At 43.5% G+C, this 21,497-nt stretch overlaps 1 protein-coding gene across 1 annotated transcript in view; it reads left to right on the plus strand.

The window, feature by feature from the left end:
• The window catches only part of camta1a (calmodulin binding transcription activator 1a), a 286,670-nt gene that overhangs the window by 156,576 nt on the left and 108,597 nt on the right, over positions 1-21,497 (plus strand). The window contains exon 5 of the mRNA XM_078254023.1: positions 12,082-12,217. Coding sequence (XP_078110149.1) covers positions 12,082-12,217 — 136 coding nt within the window. The remainder of the gene's footprint in view (positions 1-12,081; positions 12,218-21,497) is intronic.

Raw genomic sequence — 21,497 nt, forward strand, 5'->3', positions numbered from 1 at the left:
CATTAAGGCCCTCATCACATTCACAGCCTCCTCCCTCTGACTTTGGTCATAACACAGACGGAATTGTCATTACATTTCAGATTACCTTCTCTTTGCTTTTGTAGATGTTGAGATGCACAGGGCCTATTTTAGATGTCTGTCTATGAAATAATTATCCACCAACTCTCTGCCCCCAACATCTTCAAAAGAGGATGTTCCATTGATGATATTTGCCCTACATCATAGCTTTGCTCTTGCCGCGACTCTAAAACCCAATATAGCGTTATTAAACTAACAAAGTGACATCAATAAAGACAGAAGTGCTCTGTAATTACAGTCTGTGCTAGGACATCATAACCAGGCAGTGTCATCACCCTAACGAAGGAAATAAATCGATGGCAGACAGACAAAGCCCTGCTTTACGATCCCCTTCTCCTCTGACACACAAAGCCAACCATAAACACGAGTAAGGCGAGAGTTTAATAGCAATCTTAAAGTTGCAGAGGCCACTAGTTTGTCTTTACTGCTCCTGCCCAGCAATACAATGGGTGCCTTGACACTTTCACCACTCCCTCCCTCTCCTTCATTAGTTGTGCTTCTCTCTGTTTCTCCCCTCAGTCTGCCTTTTCCCTTCTCTTTCCCTCCTATATGGTGTCTGGTCTCCTCATCCTCTGGAGACACATGAGTGGCAGGCCTCCCCCCTTAATAACTGTGTATTCCAATTCTGACACAGTTGCACAAAACAGACACACATAGATAAACACACACACACACACACACACACACACACACACACACACACACACACACACACAAATGCACACACAAAAATAATATGTTGCAAGATTTCAAGATTGGCATTCCCATGTTGCCTCTTCCTGCAGAGCGCCATGTGGACAAGGCTAAATGTCAGGGAAAGATATTTAATTCCACGTGCGCACACACATGCATACATGCCCACTAAAACCCAACACAGACAAGACACCCCACACTGATAGTGTTGAGTTAGAGGCTAAATGTCAAGGGATGATGTAAATTCGCATGATTGCTTCCAGAAGTAGTTCATCACAATGCCAACGCTGGCAACAGCAGCGTCTCACTGTCCTCCAAGAATTTTGCTGAGCACGACAGTGGGGCTCCAGCAGGAGCAGCAGACCATGTTTGTGTGTGTGGGCGGGGATGCCGGGGTCCTCTAAATATATAAAACCCACTGTCTCTCTTTTAACCCTGTGTTTCATCAGGGATGACCCAGTGTCCTGAGAGACACATGGTATATATTCACAGAGGAAAAACATTCAGTAATCTACATGGAAATTTACCTGCACTGCCTGTACTGTACATAACAGGTTCCAGCTGAGATTAGCGCTGGTTATATCCAAGCCTGTCACATGCTAACACAAGGGAATGCATAGACCAGACTTGGAGACTTACATCAGAAATAAGGATGTGTGTCATGTTTAAGTTTTGTATAATATTCTTTACATATTTAACATGGTCTCAGGGCGACAGTAGGGGATCTCCTTCAGCCTCCTTTTCCCCTATACTCTTTAAAGAAAGAAAACCCAGCAGAATATATTTGAAAGAAATATGAGCAACTGATGAGGAGTAAAATTGTGTATACTGCTGTACTAACTGTACATACCATGTTGATTTCATTCAAGTCTCCCTTTGCCAGGCCCTATATGCTGCAAAAACTTTTTGCCATGCTGTGGCAGTTGCCTTGACAGCCCCCCCTCAATATTCTCACAGCCTGCTTGCTGAGGTGACTGATGAGCAGACTCACTGGTGTGACAAATATGGGGGAAATAGTCAATCAGCTAGGCTGGTGTGGCAGGCCTGCATGCTGCTGTGGTTTGGAAATGCTTCAGCAGGAAGTGTGTAAAAAGATATGCTCTGTGACAGACTGAGGATAACCATTTTATGGTTTTGGAATAGGGGGTTACACCTCTTCCGTCTCTGGAAGGCATGGCTAGTTGCTCAATGCATCTATGTTTAGTCCACCCCGAGCTGTGTTGGATTTAGTACGCTATGCCTACTATCATGTCAGCTGTGCTTGAGTGTGTCTCTGTCTGTATATTTATGTGTGTGTGTGTTGTGTGTCTGAGTATGTTTTTAAGAAACCCAATGAGGAAGGGAGGACGGAGAGAGTGTTTGTGTGTGGATCTTTTATGAAGGAGAGAGTGTTGATGTGATTTAGTGTGTAGGGGCTCAATGGGCCACTGAACTTGGAAAATGAAAAGGCAGAGGTGGCCATGATTAGAGGTGTGCCTAGCAGACTACTTTATGAGTGTATTCAGATGTGTGTGGTGTGTACATGCGCATGCCGATGGCTGTGGGAGTCTGTAGCTGGACGGCGGTAGATAAACATAGCGGGACACACACAGTCTATCATCTTCATTGCCTGGGTAAAGCCCATCAGTGTTGTTGTATATAACCAGGAGAAGAATAGTCCTGAAGAATATATCCTCTGCTTCGCTGAGTCATGCTCTGTGTGTGTGTGTGTGTGTGTGTGTGTGTGTGTGTGTGTGTGTGTGTGTGTGCGTGTGTGTGTGGTGTGTGTGTGTGTGTTAGAGCGAGAGTGTGTGTGAGGTCCTGGCCTCAGCTGATGCATCAGAGACAGGGGCCAAGGGGCAGGGGCCAGGGGTCATCATATACAAACATAGCCAGAGAAATTGAGTGTGAGGGGGCGTCGGGGCAGGTGGGACCACTTGACTAACACTATCACCCCACATCATAATACTACCCACACCCTCTCAGTTTCATCTCTTCTTTCAGTCATTCTCTTTATAAATGTCTTTTTTTTTATACTGTTTGTCTCCATTCTGCTATTGGAAACTCAGTATACACCATCAGGAAACATCAACAAAAAACATGTCAGAAAAGTATAAAATTTTACAGTTAAGTTGGTGCCATCATGAGCCTAAAAAAGTCATTTAAAGCAACATAGCGAAAATCTTAGTTTTTTTTAAATTTAGTGCCCCTTACATTTTCGGATTGCAGTTAACCTATACGCAGCTGACGTAAATATGGACAGATGTACACGTGCATTGTTATGACTACATTTCTTATAATAAAAAGCTAGCGAGTCCACACAGCCAAACATCAAGCAAGTCCAACAAAACGAGACATAGCAAGCCAGCTGATATTACTTACTAATGTTAGTCCAACAGCCAGATGGCCAGCTCGGCGTCTGTCTTGCAGCCTTTTATTTTTCGTGAAGCTCTCGCCAATAAGTTAAAGCCCGTCTGAGATTTACTCTTGCTTGGCTAGTGTCCTTTTCTTTTCCTAGCTTCCTCCGTGACCTCTTCAGTCTCTTTGCCTCTGCCATGATGTCCATAGAGGCTGCTGAACCCCGGCTCTGGTTCTGGCATGACACTGGCGCTCCCCACCAGTGCTGGCCATCATTCTTCTTCTCTCTCTTCACTTTGTTTAACCAGGGTGCAGTAGATTCACTGAGTCTGGATGCTATTTTCAATGAATGCCCTTCTCCACACTGACACAGTTGCACACATTTGCAGCTGAAGGTTTTACCAATACAACCACTGTCTGATCTTTTGGCCAGCTGAGCAGCTCTAATCTGTTTTGTAGAGAATTGGATCATACTGTTTGTGCCACACACTGCTCTGTGGCAGCAGTGCAAAGGCTGGTCAAAGCTCAGCTTCATGATCAATAAATTACCTGAATGAATTGCCATCAACTAAACAGGAGTCACCAGAATGTATTATCATTTCATTTAGCTGTTGCGGTAAAGAAATGCCATCATATTGGCATAACATTCTCATTGACATACAGTACAACACTGCTCACCCTTTAATGGCATGACTCTAAGAGTTTAACGACGGTTTTACTTTTCTTTCTAATTATCTTTATGTTGTTTCTTGCTAGTGGACAGTGCCAATTAATGGATTTGTATTTAACCATCTACACCTGTCATTTTCCCTTTTATCTCTTATCAAGACTATACACGTAGGCTCCCCTCTGTTGACGCTCTGTATACTAAACATTCTGGCACAGGTTGTGTTTACAGAGGCGTATCACAGTGTGTCAGTGTTTGTGTTAAATCCCCACACCACACACAGGGATCAGAAAAGAAAGCGAAAGCTATGCCGTGAACCTCATCCTGGAATCTAATCCAAGCATTACTGCGGAGGTGGCTTGGACTCCAATATGTTTAGTGCTACCTCAAGACCGTATCATCTCTGCAATGCCTGAAATTCGATTTGATCTGCATGGCCACCATAACTTGACCATGGCTGATGTCTGTCCTTCTCCCCCTCACTCTCTATCTGTGCCTGAGCTGCCGCTGAGCCCTGGGCTCCAATTAAGCCCATGATGCCTGGCTGTGGTTGGTATGGTGACCAGACAGGGCACAGAGAGAGCTGTGATTCCCAGGTGAAAGGTGGGATAGACTTTCTGATTCGCTCCAGCACACAGATAGAGTTACAGCTCAATTTCAACCTCTCACCCTCACTGGTCTATCCTCATGACTAAAATAGGACCAAGGAATAAGAGAAGGGAGAGGAAGAATAGCTTCTTCTCTTCTTTCTATCTGTTTTCCAGTCTGTCTCTTTCCCTTTACTTCTTTTTTTTTTATTGCTCCCTCTTTTCAACCTCCCCCCTCCCATCACTGTGCTGATGTTTTTTTTTTTTGTGACAGAAGGGACTCTGAGATGTGCTTTATAGCTTGGTCAGCTTGTAAAGCAGCACTTCTAAGTCTGTAGTTCAGTCTCACTTTAGAAAGTGGAGTTTTTTTGACCTCGCTGGCTCTTTATCCATCCTTTTTTCACTTGTTCCTACTGCTTGTGCTTTGTTCTTTTACGTTTTTTGTGGACAAGGCAGGATTTGTGAATTAATCATAAGTGGTTCAATAGCTGGCCTTAGCTGTGCTCCGTCACTGGGGGATCAATAGGGGAAGGTCAGTAGCGCTGTGGTGGCACTGACTGCTCTGGAGGAGAGACAACGAGGGCCATGTTCCGGTGATCTATAAGCTCAGCCTGGCGTGAGGTAAGATGGGGAAGAGAGCCTGTCCTTGCCCATCCTGTCTCTTTCCTGGACTCTCGAAAGATAGAAAACTGAACTTCCCCCACCTCAGGTGGGCTTCAATGTCCTCCTGTCATCCCCATATCATCTAGGATGATGCCCCACTTCTGAGTAGTAATTAGTACATGTGTGAAATGATATAATTTGTTATATGTTTTATCGCGCTAGATGTTTAGTAGATATTTTATACGAATACTTATAATGCACTGGCACTATTTTTTAACAGACAGGCTTGAGGTTTTAAGGTTTTGCAGTTTGTGGTCCAGCTTTATAATCTAGGTCAGAGATCTTCAACAGGGGGTCTGTGACTCCTAGGGGGTCCTCAAGGTTACTGCAGGTTACTGCAATTCAAATTATTGTTTGATTGTTTGTTCGATGTGTTTTTTTTTTCTCCAAAAATGTAAATATGTCTGAAAATATACAGCACATTAACAAAACTCCAACATTTTATTAGCAAAGATGAATTGGCCTATTTGTGGAATAACAACAACAATTAATTTACACAACATTGATGATAGGCTTGCCTTACTAAAGGTAAGGTAGCCACTTTGATATCCATCTACAAGTACAGTTAAGCTTAGGATTTACTATGCCCTCCACATGTATGTTTAACATAAAATACAAAAAATGATGTATAAATATTACTTGAATATTCATCCATTTTCATCTATCCGGCTTAGTTTAATATGCAACTCAATATATATATATATATATATATACACATACATATACCGGCACTTCTGATTTTTTGTCCACATGAGTACCTTTACTTTTAATTGTTATTAACAGTTTTATTTATAGTCTGATATTTATACCAAAATAGGATATATATAATGTTTCATTGGGGAAGAAACAAGCAATGCTATGTAAAATCAGACATTCAGCACCCCCATATAGCCCAAATGAAATGATCCTTTGTTTTATAACTACATTTTCAGACAAATTGGCAGTCGAATCAGGCTCCTTAGATCGAATCATCAAATAGTCGACTATTCAGGGTCATCCCTACAAGATGTACTTATGAATATAAATCTTTTCAAGACACATGCGATGATCATGTCATGGAACTGCTGAGTTGGGGCACTGCCACCTTTTTTAGTCCAATTCAGGCACGTTAGTGTTACTTGTTGAATGTAGCATGAATAGGAAGCCTTTAAAGACAAATACAGATCTTTGATCCTCTGCTCTGGATTGGACTCTTGAAAGTACATGACCACATTATTAACTTGATGACTGAATTCTCCAGCTCTTCATTTTCATAGAAATCAAGGTTGTTGTTCCTAATAATAAAAACCTCACCTTTTCTTGCTGCAGTCTAGTTCGACGTAGATTTAATTGCATTAGTATTTCTTACCATGGGAGAATGTAAGCTGCTAAAACAGCAACTCTACCCCCTGACATAAAATAAGGCTGTAGGCAATTCCCTACTGCCCATGCATTATTGAAAGTACAAAACCATCCTCTTTACAAGTGTCATAACAAGCCAGTGCTACAGGACTTAAGTCTACACATGCCCAATGCACACAGCATGTAGTTGTCAGCAGCAGCCCAGCTATAGAAAAGCTTCATTCTGATGGCCCCTTTATTTACAACCTACTGAGATACCCCACGGATGATTTGTGAAGATTAGCAGAGAGGATGTGAGGTATGAATCATCGTCTCTGTAGTCGCTATTTCCAAGTAAGCATATGCATACTGACTAAAGGCTGGAAATAGCATTCACCACAAATATGATGTGGAAGCCTTTTGAGCAAGCAGTTGAAAGTCATCAACATTTCAACCCAGTTAAAGATATTATATGCGCTGTCTCTCACACTCACACACACACACACACACACACACACACACACACACACACACACACACACACACACACACACACACACACACACAAGCGGCATTTCAAGTGAATAAGGAATGTCTTCACAGCCAAAACCTTACAAGCACTGAAATTCAAATTCCATGTCACCTAAGCTGTACATCAAAGCCGCACATTAGCCCTTGCTGCTATGTGTGTGTATGTGTGTGTGTGTGTGTGTGTGTGTGTGTGTGTGTGTGTGTGTGTGTTGACACAGAGAATGAAGTGGTGTAACCAGTGTATCACATGACTATTTGTAAATAACGTCCCAACCTCATCCACTGGCAGGAGCTGAGAGCTTTAAGTCTGAGTAGTGATGGCAGCCTCCCTGAAATGTGCATGAAACCGGCTTAGCGCTATCAACGCAGCATCACCGCCAGTCACCAGCCTCCCTCTCATTGCTGGGCTGCTGTGGACCAGATAAGAGCAACATCACCCCCCCTCCCCTGCTGCTTCCATCCGCCTTACGTTGTCTCCCAGCAATCCACCCACCCTCCCAAACCAATTCACCCTTATCCTCTTTACAAGGTCTTATAGGGACAGAGACACTGATGTGTAGCTACGACCGTAATTTATATTCTTTGTAAATTGTCTGTGATTTTTTTCATTGAGATAAGTGCGGGGGGGGAACATCTGTTTTGTGCTGGAGGGCAGTGGGCCGGGGCCTGAGTTCTGTGGCAGTCAGCGGCAGTATAGATAGAGGGAAATGGGGGGAGGCACACGATCTGTCTCCTTACCCTGAATTACAACTCCAGAGGGCCCAGCTACGCTCTCATCATTACTGTTGTATTTAGTTGAACACATTGGGTAAACAAACATTGTGCTCCATCTGTACAGCCTTGGAGATACGTGATATTATATTTGGAAAACTTAACTTCTTGATTCATCTCAGTCTAATTCAGTTAGTTGCTGTCTCTCTTAGTAGTTATCCTTAATTCTTTTTTAATGGCGACCATGACCATTTACCAGACAGTCCAGAGTAGAAAAAAGATGAACATGTTATAATATAATGCAATATGATTTAAAAGATGTTGCATAACTCGTTCCAGCTAACTGACCCATCACCCTTTTGATTACCATATATAATTAAGCATTCATGGTTGAAGGCTGAGGCCACTCAGGACTAGAGGAGTAAGAACTGTGGGCATCACTGTGACCAGGCGCTGAGGCCTCATTGGCAGTCAAAGAGGTGCGCGACCCGCGGCGTCTCGACATACGAACACTAGCGGGGGAGTTGGAGGGGTTCAGAGCAGCGCAGACAATGAATCTCAATCCTGAGACCGTGGCAGATTTACATTTAAAGTAGTTTTAGCGAACGCCCCACTTCCTGATGCATTCTTTGACAGGGCTGAAGGGAGCAGCTTATCTGCGAGTCATCAATTGCACGTGATGCCTCTAGATAGCAGCTCCCAACACGACGCCAGCACCTTTCTGCTCACACATCCAGCTCAAAGATGATGTGCCATCTAATAGAGCGCAGTTGCTTGAAGTCTAATTACATTACACATAGAAAACACCTCTGCTTAGTGTCGGCAGCTCCAGATGTGGATGTGGATGTGTGTGTGTGTGTGTGTGTGTGTGTGTGTGTGTGTGTGTGTGTGTGTGTGTGTGTGTGTGTGTGTGTGTGTGTGTGTGATACCAAATGTAGGTGTGCGTATGTGTAGATGTGTTTGGATGAGTACCGGTAGTAGGTGTGAGTGCGGTTGTTGACACAGTGGGGTAAAGGCTGTGATGACTAAAGGCGCTGATGGGTAATTGAGAACAGCAGGAGTCACCTCCCTCCTGAGCCACTTCAGGCCCCAACCAGCTCAACCTCCGATCTTCAAAGCCTCTCCTCTCCTCTCCTCTCCTCTCCTCTCCTCTCCTCTCCTCTCCTCTACTCTCCTCTACTCTTGGCTGCACTGCTAGTTGAGCTTGCTGGGAGGAAAAACAGCATGTATCGTGTTAATCAAACCCAGGGCATCATGGGGAATGGGGGGGGGGGGGGCTAGAGCCCAGCCATTACACAGGTTTACCAACACCTCTTCCATTCACTGTAACCCTTTTGAGTACACTTGATACAGTTGAGGAGTTTTGAGTCTTGAAATACAGTAATAGCTTATTTCATGTATTGTAAGTAATATATAGTGGACAAACATGATTTTTTAAATATTTTCTATAAATAGCTAATAGTTATAAAAAATAAAAACATGCCTGCATTTGCACACTGCGTTTGTGTTTTACATAAATATATTTATTCAAGTCAGATCATTTCAAAGTTGCATCACTGTGTTTTCACAGAACAGTTTAGGATGTTAGGATGATTCACCAGAGCTGTGGATTCTCCCCCACTGATCCCTGTTGGAACAGGAGAATCTCTCACACTCACGTAAAATGTGTCTTTCTGTGTCTGTCTGTCTGTTTTAGCTTCTTCCTCCTTTCTCTGTTAGTGCCTATTGGCTTTTAGACAATGAAGCTGTGCCTGTGAACGCTGTTTTGCCTGCCTGTGGGCCAGTGCTCCCCTGCTTTGACTTTGTTACCCATGCTGAACATGTCACCCACCTCATAAACCCCCCACCCTCCTCTGACTTTTTCAAATGAACAAATCTGATTGAGCGAATGCCATTACCTAGGTAAATGAATGATTCCTAGAGGACTGGGCAAGGCCTAGCACCACCCTGAGGGTAAAGCTTATTATCGCTGCAAACTCCAAAGAGGAGAGAGGCGGCTGTGGAGCCTGTGTGCACTTTGTCAGAGGCCTACATTTCCATATTAATCTGCCACATTTAGGCATCTGAGACAGAGAGCCTCCTGTCACGCTTCTTTGATAACAGAGCAGTTAGCTTTTTCCCCTCATGTATAAATATGTATAATTCTGATAAGATTAATTGAAACGCCGAAGTATACAGTGGTAGGAGATGAGTGGGAGGGAGAGAGAGGGAGACAGCAGGAGGGAGAGGAGACACATTATGTTGCCAAAGCATGCATTTTAGACTGGCCTCTGTCTCAGACCTACTCCAGGGTGGCTGCCTAGGCTCTCTCTTTCGGGTCCAAAGTGCCTTGAATTGAAAATAGCATCTACCTAACAGTCCCTCAAAAATAGCTGAGCGAATATGTTTTTGCGCAGAGCCGATAAATACGGCGTGGAGCCTCTGACACCGAAGCCTCACCCCAATTTCCAGTGCTCCGGAGGAGATCAGATAGCCCTGTGTCATTTGATTTTCTGCCTTATCTCATCTGCGCCTATCTTTTTGTCTCAAGCAGTGCTACATTTTAAGAAGCACACACTCCTAGTATCTTTTGAAGGACAAAACCCAGAATTATATCAAAACAAATAATAGAATTGCACTGTTAGAGAGGGCCATTCTGTTGTTTGTCTGATTGATACCAAGTGCTGATGTAGGCATGTTAAATGAGTGTCCTTCAAGTGGCATTTGGGATGCAAATCTGTTGAAGTACGTTGAGATTGCAGGAATTTGCAAAGTTCTTAGCTCACGAGTGCCATTTATGATCGGCCCTCTGCGATGGGTGACATTACGGATGCAGTAAACTAGGATACAATTTATACTTTGTGTATATTCCACACAGTCATTGAGCAGTTCCACTTTTCAAACTGACCAATAAAAGTGTCTGTTTAATAGTTGTTTTCTGCAAAGTATGCTGAGTACTAAACAAAAGAGGGCAGTGAGTGAGGAGAAAACAGCAGGAGAGAGGGAGGTGTGGGAGAGTGGAGGTGAGGGATCCTGAGACAGATGAAAGAGGGAGAGAGAAAGCACACGAGGAGTCGGAGCGAGGGAGGAGACAAAGACAGTCCCTGGTGCGCAGCTTGAGTTGACTGACGGCGAGAAGAGAGGACTGTAGAGAGAGGAAGGGAGGAGGAAAGGGAAGAAGGGAGATCAGCAAGAAGTGAGCACGTCAGTGTGTGAGTGGCGTCTCTCATTAGAAGGTGCTGTCAGGGGCCACAGAGGGGGGACTGCAGGGACCCCACCTCCCCCTTCTCCTCCCTTTCCACTGGCCCCTGAGATCCGGCCGGGAAAATGATTGATGAGTGATACCAAGATAAACACGCGCCCTGGCCCCCAAAGGCAGCCCTGCAAAATGATGCATGCAGCGTTATAAATAAACCTTGTGGAAAAAAAACTTTACAATAAACAACAAAACAATGCAAAACAACTGTTCTGATTTTGAATATTGTTAGGGAAGACATACATCAATCCAGCATTTGTTATTTGCTTTGATGGGAGTCTTTCTAGATTTTTGTGTTCCTAGTTTTGTCTTGCATTGTGCCTATGCATGTGAGCAGTGAGCGCAAGGCTAACAAGACTCGCCAGCTGACTGGTTGGTTAAGCCCCCCTCAACAGTCACGCTGCCTCCTCAGCAGCTTGGGCAGGCTCATTCACTGTGAGGCCCCAAACATGGAGGAAAACCTGTTGTCATTTGGGAAAGCTCCAAATAATAGCAGCTGTGTGTGTGTGTGTGTGTGTGTGTGTGTGTGTGTGTGTGTGTGTGTGTGTGTGTGTGCGTGCGTGCGTGCGTGTGTGAGAAACTGATGTGCACTCCACAATACACACAAATACAAATACACGTGTTCAACTGCTCACTAATTGTTGAGTAATTCATAAATGTTTTATGCTACACTTTCTGTTAATGTTTAACACTGAGCGCCAAATGCCTCTGTTACAAATCGATGTGGAAACGCAGATTATCATCAAATAGTTACATTATATTATTAGGAGCCTACAGGCTGTGGTCTGGTGGAGAAATAATGAATTATGAATGGAGTGTGAGGGAGGATCTTCGCTTCCCTCTAGGGACTTCCAACACCACAACTCATTTAAGTTGGATGAATGAGAGATACGGAAAGGAAGCCCCCCTTCCCCCCACGCTGCTTGCCTTACACACTGCCCTTCATGTAATTTACTCCGTGAGAAGAAGTGTCACTTTAGCTGCTCACAGCTCACACACTTCTCATTGGGAGAAATGTATGCTGAAGGGTGCTTTGTTCATTGTCAAACTGTGCATACCAATGCTGAAAAACACCATAAAGAAGTCTTGTCATTTAAGTCACTGGTGCATTTTCTGCCTGGCGCCGACTCGTGTCGGGCCTCTTTGTACATCTCTAAAATGAGTCCCCGAGCAGTGCTGTAGCTTTGCCTAAAAATTATTCTCATCTCATCTTTCTCTCTTTTGCTCTCCCTCTCTCTGTCCTGTCTCCACGGATCCAGGCCGCAGAATGGGTCGATGATATTGTACAATAGGAAGAAGGTGAAGTACAGAAAGGATGGCTACTGCTGGAAGAAGAGGAAAGACGGGAAGACCACACGAGAGGATCACATGAAGTTGAAAGTGCAGGGAGTTGAGGTAAGTGCGCTTACAAGAGTTTGGATTTAGAGGGAGTGAATGGGTGGAACAGTGGGGTGGGGGCTGGTATGGAGCAGACGAGAGCCAGCCTTCACCCTGACACAGACAAACACAGGTCTACAGTGAGCTCTCCCCTGGCTGTAATGGAGACAGTCACATACTGCAGTCGGCCCGTGTCTCCAAGGAGCCTTACCAAGAAACAATGCGGCACAACAATAGTTTTCCCTGGGAAGCCAGTGGAGTGGAACCGATTGTTTGTACCTTATTAAGGCTCTGGATGTTGCCTTTGCTCCAGAGAGCCTACATTAATCTTGCTGGCTCAAAGCAGTACTGTGAAGCTAGCGTTCCCTCACCTCACTCCACGTCACTCCCCATACCAGCCGCTGCCATAACAGGCCCAGATGTATCTGTCCTTGGCTTTCACAGGCTCAATCTTGCTCAACCTGAGGTGGTGGCAATGCAGTGTTGGCACCATGGCTGATTTATAATCCGTCCCATATATGAGACCAGGCAAGTCTCATTCCCAGAATCCTTCACTTCCTTTGCTTTCAGTAGTGCTAAAGTTTGGGTTTCTGGTGTTTTTCACAAGCACAGATGCCAAGTGTTGAGATAGAGTAGAGTTTGAGATTGGTCTCCTAGTTGTGTGTGTGTGTGTGTGTGTGTGTGTGTGTGTGTGTGTGTGTGTGTGTGTGTGTGTGTGTGTGTGTGTGTGTGTGCGCACATGTACACACACAAACACACATAGTCACACAATTCACGTACACATTACCACACACCTCAGGGAGTGGTGCTGTGAGTCTGTGTCACACAGTGCGACAAAGACAACGCTAAGGCATTCTCCCAACAGGGGCTCTGCTCTCTGTTTGTACTCCTTCAGATATTTGTCACTCCAAGAAAATGGCCTCTTCCTTTGCCTTGCCAGCTCAGTGCCAGCTCTCATCCTGCAGTGGTCTGATAACCTGTTGGGACTACACATATCCATCCTTTTTGGCTGTTACATATTTTTCCAGTTTCTGACATTTCTGGCTTTACAGAAGGTTTAGTAAGCCCTCTTGCATTGATTTGGTTGTATTAACATGTGAATATAGATTTTGTACAGAAATGTTTAGCATGTAGGCTCTGACTTTGTCAATCCTCACATAATACATGTTAGCCTGTACAGAAAGGGATTGGGAAGTGATTGTGGCCTTTGTGGTCTGGTGTCTTACGTACAGTAAGACACCACACCAAGGACAGAACTAGCTGGCATGATGACTGACCCCTTAGTTCTGTCCCCTTAAAGTGTCCCTTCAGAAATGGGAGAGTATGATATGGTAAGAGTAGTTGGCTCTTCTCTGGTAAACATTGCTTGTACAATTTTTACAAGAGCCAGCTGTTCCCCCAAACCAGTCCTGAATCATGCATAAACTATATAAATATATATCTAAAGCAGAACATTAAAGTAGCAACAGATGTCAGTTACTTCTGCTGTCTGCTATGTTATCGCGGCCCACTTCAGCATACACGGAAGCACTGCCCCCTCCCCCCCCCAACAGAATGCTGTAGTGCATGCTAATGTCCTATTTTCCAGCATCAATGCTGGTCAATGCTCCAGAAAAGCAGCTGTTTTTCTTTAAAGCAACTCTCTCAACTGGCACATCACAGCCACTGTATCTTCGGTACTTCCTTTGGCCAGTGATAGCGCGTGTTCTTCTGTGGTCCTGTAGCTGTCACAATGGACAAGAATAAACATACTGTTACTGTATAAAAATATCCAGACCTCTGTGACCAACAGTCCCAGCGTTATGAAAATAATATTTAAAAAAGACATTTCCTGGCAAGCCATAGCTGAATAAGATTGGCTCTTAAAGGTGAGAAATCACGTGAAATAAAACACAAAAGACTCTTGAATTTAGGGCAGCACTCCAGATTCACTTTATGTGCTTATGTCCTGTTCACTGAGTGTAACAGTCCATCCTGTGATTTTGCTCTGTGAGCTCCAGTATGTTGTAACCAGTCTAATTTACCAGAGCTAATTGCTGTGTGAGCAGCAGTGTCAGTGCAAGTTGTAAAGGTGAGCTTAGTAGAGAGAGAGAGAGAGAGAGAGAGAGAGAGAGTACAGTTAGACTGACTTAGGGCTGCAAAGCCACATGGGATACTGCTATTTTACATACTGTACATACAAATACAGTGATTACGCATTATGTGTGCTGAGTAACGCTGTTGAGACTGGGACTGTGTTGTGCTCATGTACACATCCACATCCTGCAGCCTTGGAAGACCTGAGTCATGTCCTTTAAACACCTCACCCCTTAAGACTGACAGAGAGAGGTGATCCATCACTGCTGTTGTGGATCAGCCAGACTATGATGGGAACCACGACCCATTGAAAGTATGAGACCACAGGAGAGGATAAAAAGCTGTCTATTTCTGCTTACTACTCTATTTAGATGGAGAAGAGAACGATCCATTTAAATACATAATTCATATCATTCCTTCACAAGGCGGAACACAAAGAGTTGACATAACTTCAGCATAACCTCACTTGTTTTACAGGGGAGTCTTTACATCCCTCATGCTTTGCTGTAGCTGCTCTGATTCCCCAGCCACCCAGTGCTTAATAGAGGCAATGTGGTTATTACATGGGCCAGGTTTAGTGCACAGAGAGGACAAGTGTTGTGGGTGGTTCAGGCCAGTGATGTTCAGTGGCTCCAGCGAGAGAAAGGCTGCAAGTCCGGGAGCGAGGGGCCTTCTGGGGCCTGCAAGAGGCAGCCTAGCGTGGCAGGAGTAGATGTCAGCGTGTGCTGCTGCTGTCCTGTTTGCTCCTCAGTGCTGGCTCAGCAGCCCGTGTAAACCAAGGCTCTACTCTCTTTCTTTCTCCCTGCCTCTATCTACCTTTTACTCTCTTTGTATGTCTTTCTCTCTTCCACCACTCTTTCCCTGTCTTTCATTTCCCTCCCATCTTTTAATTCTTTCGCTAGATTTTTCATTGTCCTGCTCTGCTACCACCTCTCTGTCTCCTTGCTGCCCTTTCTCTCCTCCGCACCTCCTCCTTCCACTATCCTCCAAGTCCACTGTCCAGACGGACAGAACCTTGAGTTGGGCGGTAATGCTCCCTGTTCCCTAAAATTGGAGCGCAGGGCATGTTGCGGCATTAGCGCTTAACAGGCCGTGAAATAGCAGCCTGCCTTCCTGACGTCTCCCCCATCACTCCAGGTGAGTTGGCCAGACGGCTGGATAAATGAGCAAGCGGCACCCCCAGCAACCAGCATGCATTTAGGGCACCTGAGGAGAGGTGTCCATCAGTGGTTATCTCACCACACCCGGCTCTTACCAAGTTGTTCACCAGCTCTTGGCCATAGCCAAACTTCCATGGGGGATCCTTGCAACCACTGTAATGAGAACGTTCAGTGTATATAAGTCAGGATCCTCGGTTACACCAGGTTTTGATTGGCTTTATTCTCCCACAGAGTGATGTCATCTTAATTCAGGCTGTAGATCGCATTGTATGCATATAGCTCTAGCATCCCCTGGCTTCTCATCGTGAAATAGCAGAGACCTCAAACACATCTGCTTTAACAAACTCCGTGCTGCTTCTTGTCAAGTCTCATCCCCAATCCTAGCACCTCTTCTTATCTGATTAGCTGTTAATGTCTGCTTAACCCTCCCATCTCCCCCACCCCTTCTATCCTTTCTCCCCATTATCCCTAACCTTTAATAAACTCCCTAAAATGCAGATCGATTTTCTCTTAAGTGAAGGTGGCAGTGCCTCTGACTTATTTCATTACCACAGGCTAATTATACTGATTGAAATGAGCTTCTCCTCTTAAGGTGTGTTGTGCTGCTCTGCGCCCCCACGCTTACCAGATTTTGATTCCAATACAGTTCTCTACCAATTCCCTAAGTCCAATTCCTGCCTCAGCTCCACCCCACCATCCCTTCACCCAGCCCTCTCACCCTTCACCACCTAAATTATCAGCTGGCATGTCTTTAGCCCCCGCAACTTGTCATTTCATGTTGGATCCACCCTAATGTGTGATTTCAACTGTGCAATGGAGGAAGGTAATGGAGCATGCTGGTGGCTCAATCGCCTCTGTTCATTGATAATAATGAAGACAAATGTCAAAACATTAGTTGCTAATGTTGTAATGGAGTGGATGCTAGTGGATGCGCGCTGGATGCTACACTGCATTGGCTTTCAATATCACATGACCTTCAATATTTAACTCTTCTTTTTTACTATTAGTCCAGCCCTTCCTATACTTTAACTTTTTGTCTGCTAATTAAAAGATGATGGGGAAAAAAATCACATTCCACAATTTCCACAAATCAGCGGCATATCTACGTGAAATAGAGTTGCTTTGGGTGGCTGTATGTGTTTTCGGTAGCAGTGGTAGCACTGATTTACAGATGCAGTGGCTGATATCACCAGATTGTGAGGCCAGATGTGAGGGGGCACTAAACAAACCCCTGTTTCTGAGAGGAGGTGACACTGTGCATGCTCTCCCTCCTGCCCCTGCTCCAAGTCAACTGTGAAATTAAGATCATATTCCTGATAGAAGCAATGCCTGAAGCAAGAAAGTTTGTATTTTCCATTTTTATTCAAACTTACAGGCTGTCTTTTAGACAACAGTCAGCTACCTTCTCTGTAAAGACAGTAAATCGATTACAGTTTCCATTGCCTTCTCTCTTCTCCTGGAAGCCTGCTTTGTTATTCACTATTTTTTTTTCTTTGCCTTGGAGCTCACGCAGCTAACCCTTCCTTTTTGAATTACCTGATTGTGGGGGAGTTAAGACCAATCTGTGTGTGATATTTTAAAGAACAGTTACCATGGTTATAACTCCTAACTTTCTGCTCTCACATACAAGTACAGTAGAGCAATTGTCAGTAGGCACAGGTATATGGTTTTGTTACAACAGGTCTTCTTATTTATTCACGCTAGTACAAGGTGAACATAAACTTGGAAAGAGAGAATAGAGTGGATACAAATGAAATTAATACTAAGGCCTTTATTGGAAATTGCAGCATTTAGTTTTAAATGTTGCCATGCATGGGTGGTAGGTGATGGAGCCAGATATCCATTTTAGTTATTGTGTGATCTTTTTTTTTTTTTTTTATCCAGCACAGTAGATTAAATCAGTAATCCCCTCTCCAGCATAATGGCTTAATGGGTGTTGTTATGTTGTTATTAGCGACTGAACCAAAGCCTTCCCACATGAATGCCTTACTCCCAGCATTGGGAGCGTCCACTTTACCCATGGTTTTCCTTTAAGACCACAGTAATTACTTTCCCCCTCTTACTTCTTACAATTGCCAAATCACTCAGCAGCAGTTAAGCCCTCAGTCTGCCTTTCATGCTGACCCCGCTATCACCATTTCAATCCAGCAGCTGGATTTGAGGGGCTAAATTTGGAAAGGTTGCTGTAGGGAGCGCATGTAAAGAAGGCCTGTCACAAAGCTGTGCATTATCGACAGCTTCCCTAATTTAATTTACCACTAGTGGCCACATGTTCTAGTGTTGTCACAAATAGGCATCTCCATTGGGTCCCCTTCATTATTGTGAAGGGTTAGGAGGAAATGTCCCCAAGAAAGCGGCCTGAGAAATATTTTAATCTGCCGCAAAGCTTGAGGAATTTGACTTCCATTTAAAGACTGGCTTTATCGAGGCTCCCACCCCCCCCCCCACTGCAGCTCCCCACCTCCCTCCTTGGTTCCAGTGAAAAATGGAGAACTGTCCAGCAGACAGCACACACACCTTCTTCATTGCAACTGTGGTAAAAACCAATTCAGAAGAATAATGAAGCACAGTATGACTGTTTTCATTCTTTGGAGACACTAAGCCCCAGAATCTTTTGAGACAGAAACAGGGATGCTTCCCAGTGCGTCGTATGTCACTCATTATCCTTATTAACACTGTTGGTGCACCAAATCAAGTGAGTTTGCTAGTGTTTAATATGTGTATCCCCCATGGGAGCAGCAGAGCAGAACCAACTCCAGATATGCAAAGTAGGGGCATAGGTTTCTAGACAGGGTGAAGAAAACAGAGCACTGTAGGCAGTGAGCAGGCTTTGCATGACTCTGTGGTTTGCTCTGAGTCTGTGAATTCTCCCTTTGTTTGGTCTTGTAAGAGAAACACAGATCCCTGGGCAACACGGGGCCTGGGGTTTATGTTAATGAGCAACTTTCACCAAGACTTCTCTCTTCTACCATTTCTCAGATCCAGGCCAGAATACTCTTCAGAGATTCATCCTGCTCAGAAATCACCTCCACCAAGTGATAGTGTGCAGTGGGATGTACTGAAAGGCCCACTCCAGTCTAGAACTCAAACCATTGCTAGATTCACTTGATTCACTTGAGTTCAAAGGTGGAAGTTCAAAGGAAAGCAAGTAGTTTCAACATCAACTCCCCTCCCTTATGTCAAGGTGCAAGTTCTTTGCAAAATCTCCGTTTAATGATCTACGCACGGCTTTTGGCTGGTTCACACATTTCTCGGGCATATTTGTCTACAGGCCAGGACGAAAGGGTGAGCTGAGGTTTTGAGTAGAATCAAAGAGTGGTTTTCTATTCCTGAAAACCTGTAAAATGCATTATATAGATTGCTTGAAATGCATCGGATAGCTCTTTAGGATATGCCTTTTACTGAATGTGTGAATTTCCCCTTCTTCCCATCTGTCTTTATCTTGTTCACTTTCCTCTCTCTCTCTCTCTCTCTCTCTCTCTCTCTCTCTCTCTCTCTCTTTCTTACCTCCGTCTGCTTCTTCCCTTTTAAAAAGCAGCTTACCCCACTGGTCTCTGTTAATATGAGGCCATTCCTGTAGCGAAGGCAGACCCCTATGTCAGGAGCAGCAGTTTTCTTCAGATGCTTTAAAGCCTTGGCAGAACCATCTCTTCTTTCCCCTGCTGGCTCTGGAACACTTGGTTCCTTTAATATCCTTCAGATAGGGAGCGCAGCACTGGTGTTTAGGATACTACTATACACGGAGGTGCAAGGGCTTTGAGGAGGAATCATCCAGTGACATTATCTCAAACTCAAAAAGGCAGTACAGCTGGCCCCACAGTTCCACAGGAGCTTTTCTGCCTCATCTGCAAAAATATTTGTGTATTGACGTTTGCAGTGAGATGAATTTGTTATACTCAAGCATCTCGCTCATCGGCTACCTTTATCTTTAGTCTTGCTTGGTTATTTATTCTGCTGGCTTCTGCACATGGCTTATGTATTATTAACCAGCAACACATAGGTTTAGATGTTGCTGCTGTGTTACATTTAATAACTGCAAAATCAAAATGTAGCATTGCTCCAACATTCACTCTTCAAAGGAGGTATAATGAGTGGAGTGGCAAAGTTCAAAGAGAATGGTTAAGTGTTTGTATAGAATTACACAGGGTGAGCAACTGTGCTTTCCTCAGAGTGTTATTGAAAGGTTTGATATTTTACATGAAAAGGTGCTAAAGAGGAGTTTAACACAGGAAACACGTTTAACCCTTCTGCTTTGGGCATCAGAGGAAATACTAATGCAGATAAGAGTTTTAAGATAAGAGTATTAATGCTCACGTTTTGTTAGTTATAATGGTGTGTCTTCCTGCCTTATATTTCTCTTCTTCCCACCACCTCTTCTTTAAATTGTATTGCTTTCCACTCTCTCTCTGACTCATTCCTAGCTGTTACATCAGTGTTAAGCTTTTTCTTTCCAAAGTAATCTGAATAGATGTTTTCTTCTATGTCCTCTGCACCACATGCATCGTTGTCACTGCTTTTTCTTCTTTTTCTTTCTTTCTTTTAATGCTGTGTCTGTTGCTTTTTTGTATTTTGTCTGTTGTTGTTTTGATATGTATTTTTGTTGTTGGTAATGCTGAAATGAAAGGCAACAACAGATTTCTATTGCACATTTAAATGTGGAAAGAGAATGAGTCATTTGTTTAAGCCCAAGGGGATGCTGAGCTTGTTCTGCATTGTGTGTCGACACCGGTCCCCTGTTAATGTCACTGTCACTAAATAATGATGCATGCATGTAGACAGCTGCACTGACACTCACGCATACTCACACACACACACAAATTATTGCATCTCTGTACATTTGTTCAGTTTCACTGAGAGAATCTCAGGGGAAAAACATCTTGTTATTGTATGTATGTATGAATGTACGTATGTCACATATGTGAGTGAATTTCTACACTGAATGTACACAAGCCGATATAGTAAACCCTCAATTTATAAATGGAGCCTGTTATTGCTATAAAGTTACGTTTAAAGATACCAAAAAGAAACTCCTATGTGATAGATGGAAATGGGAGAGATAAATATGAATCAAAAAGACGGTGGACTGTGGAAAATAAAAGACTGATGAAAAAAAGAGGAGGGAGCAAGAGAGGCTTAGAAGGTGGATGGATGGTAAGGGAGGAGGGAGGGTGGGGAGGGAGGGGAGAGGCGAGTGCTGAGCGGAGAGGAGAGAGAAAGCCGGAATGAACGATATATAGCCCCTGGCAAACAGAAAACAATTGTTACACTGCCTCCCATAACCCACTTCAACCTTAAACAGCAGATTTTTTTCACTCAATTAATTTCTACACATTGGAGCAGGGGCCTTGGCTGAAGCTGGGCTTTTATGTGCTCCTGCAGCTGCGAGGCCTATACACATTTTTCTCTCTCTCTCTCTCTCTCTCTCTCTCTCTCTCTCTCTCTCTCTCTCTCTTTCTTTTCTTCAGAAAATGAACATTCTGCATTTGAATGGACTGGAACACTTTCAGAGATGAAGCTTGAATAAACAGGGAAATGGTATATATTGTCCAAAATAGCACACACACAAACAATTGATGGAACCTGTCCTTTGATTCTCTAGTAGGACAAGAAAGGCCTTTTAACCTAATCAGTATCAAAGGCAAAGAGCTTCATGCAAACTTTGAAATATGATTTAAATGTGCAATATACAGTACATTCAGCTAAATGTAGTCTGGTATACTGTTTATTACTGGTTTTATATATATATATATATGTATATGTATATATATGTGTATATATATATATGTATATATATGTATATATATATGTATGTATATGTGTATATGTATATATGTATATGTATATATGTATATGTATATATATATATATATGTATATGTATATATATATATATATATATATATATATGCATATATATATATATACATATATATATATGTATATATATGTATATATATATAGATATATGTGTGTGTGTGTGTGTGTGTGTGTGTGTATATATATATAATGGTTATATTCTGGTCATTCATTTTAATTTCTTTTAATGTTTATTCAAATGATAAA

Source organism: Sander vitreus, chromosome 7 (genome assembly GCF_031162955.1).
Source record: "Sander vitreus isolate 19-12246 chromosome 7, sanVit1, whole genome shotgun sequence".
Lineage (NCBI taxonomy): Eukaryota > Metazoa > Chordata > Actinopteri > Perciformes > Percidae > Sander > Sander vitreus.